The sequence below is a fragment of the Emiliania huxleyi genome, assembly GCF_000372725.1.
Source record: "Emiliania huxleyi CCMP1516 unplaced genomic scaffold EMIHUscaffold_553, whole genome shotgun sequence".
NCBI lineage: Eukaryota > Haptophyta > Isochrysidales > Noelaerhabdaceae > Emiliania > Emiliania huxleyi.
This window is the reverse complement of record NW_005197855.1, coordinates 1-2449: the sequence shown is the minus strand read 5'-3', so window position 1 is coordinate 2449 and position 2449 is coordinate 1. Positions and strand designations below refer to the sequence as shown.

The 2449-nt window shown below is 62.7% G+C and overlaps 1 protein-coding gene across 1 annotated transcript; it reads right to left on the bottom strand.

Annotated features, from left to right (window-relative positions):
* Window positions 1-491: 491 nt before the first annotated feature.
* EMIHUDRAFT_247160 (hypothetical protein) lies at window positions 492-2410 on the bottom strand (the record flags this gene model as incomplete). The annotated part of the gene is made up of 3 exons (XM_005765403.1): window positions 492-1982; window positions 2060-2218; window positions 2297-2410. The coding sequence occupies 3 exons, from the start codon at window positions 2408-2410 to the stop codon at window positions 492-494; spliced, it is 1764 nt and encodes a 587-aa protein (XP_005765460.1).
* Between the last annotated feature and the right edge of the window lie 39 nt (window positions 2411-2449).

Genomic DNA, 2449 nt, shown 5'->3' with positions numbered 1-2449 from the left:
ACGAGCGAGAGGCTTCGTGCGACCGCCGACAGGGCGGGCCGCCAAGTAAACTCTAATGTTTCTACTACGCTCTCTGTTCATACGACACAGTGCATTACGACGGTTGGCGCGGCTACGGCTCTAGTTCCCGAGGTCGTCGTGCCCGAGACTCCTTTCTCCGCTTTCTCTATTCCATTAATTCATTATCGGTCATTTCATTCGTTCGCTTGTCTGTGCGTTCGATTCGTTTAAGGGCTCGGCGCCCTTGCCTACCATCACCGTCGTGCCAGCGGTCTCGTGGTCGCCACTGGCGCCGGCTCGTGTGTTTTGTGTGTCCCTCCCTTCCCGCCCGGGATGAGTGGTGTTTGGGGCTCGCGTGCAATTGAGCTTTAAATCCCGACTATATTGGACCAACCATGCAAACCATGGCTATCTTCTACATTCACAGGGTGGGCTTCGGGCATGGACCCCAGGCGAAGTCAAGGCATCGCCGACGTGCTACATGGGCGCCTCTAGCAGGCACCCCCGCGCTCCTTCCTCGCCACATCTTTGCATGTGAAGTATAAGCTCGGGTCCTCCACTCTCGCAAAGACCATCTCCAGCGTGCTTGTCCCCGTGGGGTTGCTGAATTGGTGGTACGGCTTCCCTTCTAGCAGCCTCGACTTGTGTACGCGGAGCGGATACGCTGGAGCCGATCCCAGTGGCCTGCCCGTCCAGAAGGCGATCGCGGCAGGGGAGTCGGCCATGAAGCGAAACGCGTCACCAGGCGCGGGCTGGTACGGCCCTGTGCTGACGACGCTCACGTAGACATGCCCGCCCACCTTGGTGACGCGCGCCATCTCCCGCACGGTCATCCACCAGAGAGGGTCATGCTCGAGGGTCGAGATGGCCACACTCAGATCGAACTCGCCCGTGCGGGACGGGATCTGGTAAGCATGCGAGGCATGCCTGCGTTTGCCACGGCCACCGGAGCCAAGTCTCGCGTCATGCAGATCGAACACGTACCCATGACCCGCCAGCAGTGCTGTCGCGGAATGCACCTCTGCGGATTGGGGCCCCACGCCTCCAATGTGTAGCGCGCGCGGCGCGCGTCGGCCAGGTGAGCTGCCCGTCGTGACCGTTGGGAGAGCCCCAACAAAGTCTCGAAGACCCTCCAGCCGCTGAGCTCCCTGGTGCGCACCCTGGATCCAGCCCTTTATCCCTGAGCTTCCGGTGATGTTGTGGCAGGTGCCGCTCATCAGGGAGCCCTTTACGCACTGCATCCCGAGATCGGGCAGGGTGCTCGCGACCGCCGGCTCCGTGGTACGAAGGAACGTCATGCAGCTCTCGTGTAGGGTGCCGCGAAGCAAGTAAACGTCGAGCAGCTGCAGCGGGTACGACGGCAACCCGTGGAGGTCGAGGCCTATCCAGAACGCGAGCGCCGCTCCCGCATCGGGAAGGAAGCGGTAATTGTCGCCCGGGTGCGCGTGGTACTGCCCCGTACTCGGCGTAAGGCAGAAGACGTGCCCGCCGAGCCGCGTGATGCGGGCCATCTCGCGGATCGTCAACCAGAACATGGGGTCGTGCTCGAACGTGCTCACCGTGATGGACACGTCGAAAGCGCCGTCCGAGAACGGGAAGGGCGAGCCGGGCGTGTACACCACGTCGACGCTCGAATGGGCCTCGATGTCCATCGAGGTGTAGTTGCACCCTCGCGCCTCGAACGTCTTCCTCGGGCCGCCTTGGATGACCCTGCCGCCGACGTCCAGGACGCGGCAATTTGGCTGGCTGTACTTGCGGGCAAAGGCATTTACGCTTGCGCCCTCAGCGGGCGTCCAGCTGGCGCACAGCTGCGCAGAGTCGAGGAGAAGTAGCCACGACAGCGCCCACCCCAGCCGACAGCCCTTCATCGACTGAGGAAGAGAGAGTTGTGGCCAAGGTTGAGGGCAAAACGGCGGGCTGATGTCCTCCGTGCCAGACGTCGCCACGGAGATGTCCTTGACGTCGTTCTTGACGCCGCAAGCCTGTGGGCGAAAGAGAGTAGTACAGGCTTTCGGAGACGGGAGAGGGATGATCACGATCCTGGCGGGCGCACGCGCACCTTGGCTCCGAGGAGCGAAGTGGCCTTGTCCGAGTCGACCGTGCCCGCGGCGGGCGCCTCTGCCGCGGCCAGGTCTTTCTTGATGATGCTCTCGTCGGAGGCCGCCGCGCCAGACTTTGCGGGGACGTCCTTCACGAGGGCGTTCTTGGCGCCGCACGCCTGTGGGCCAGGGACGATACGGCGGCGTTGGGACGGGAAGATCGCGCTGATAGGATGAACACTCGCATAGACAGGCACCTCGGCTCCGAGGAGCGAAGGGGATTCCGACGCAAACGAGAGGACGATTGTGACTCGGCCGCCGTCGCCAGCCGGCACGAAGCCGACCTTCGCTTTGTAGTCGATGTTGTCCATGATCCTGTGCAAGTCGCATCATCACATGAAAGTTGAGAC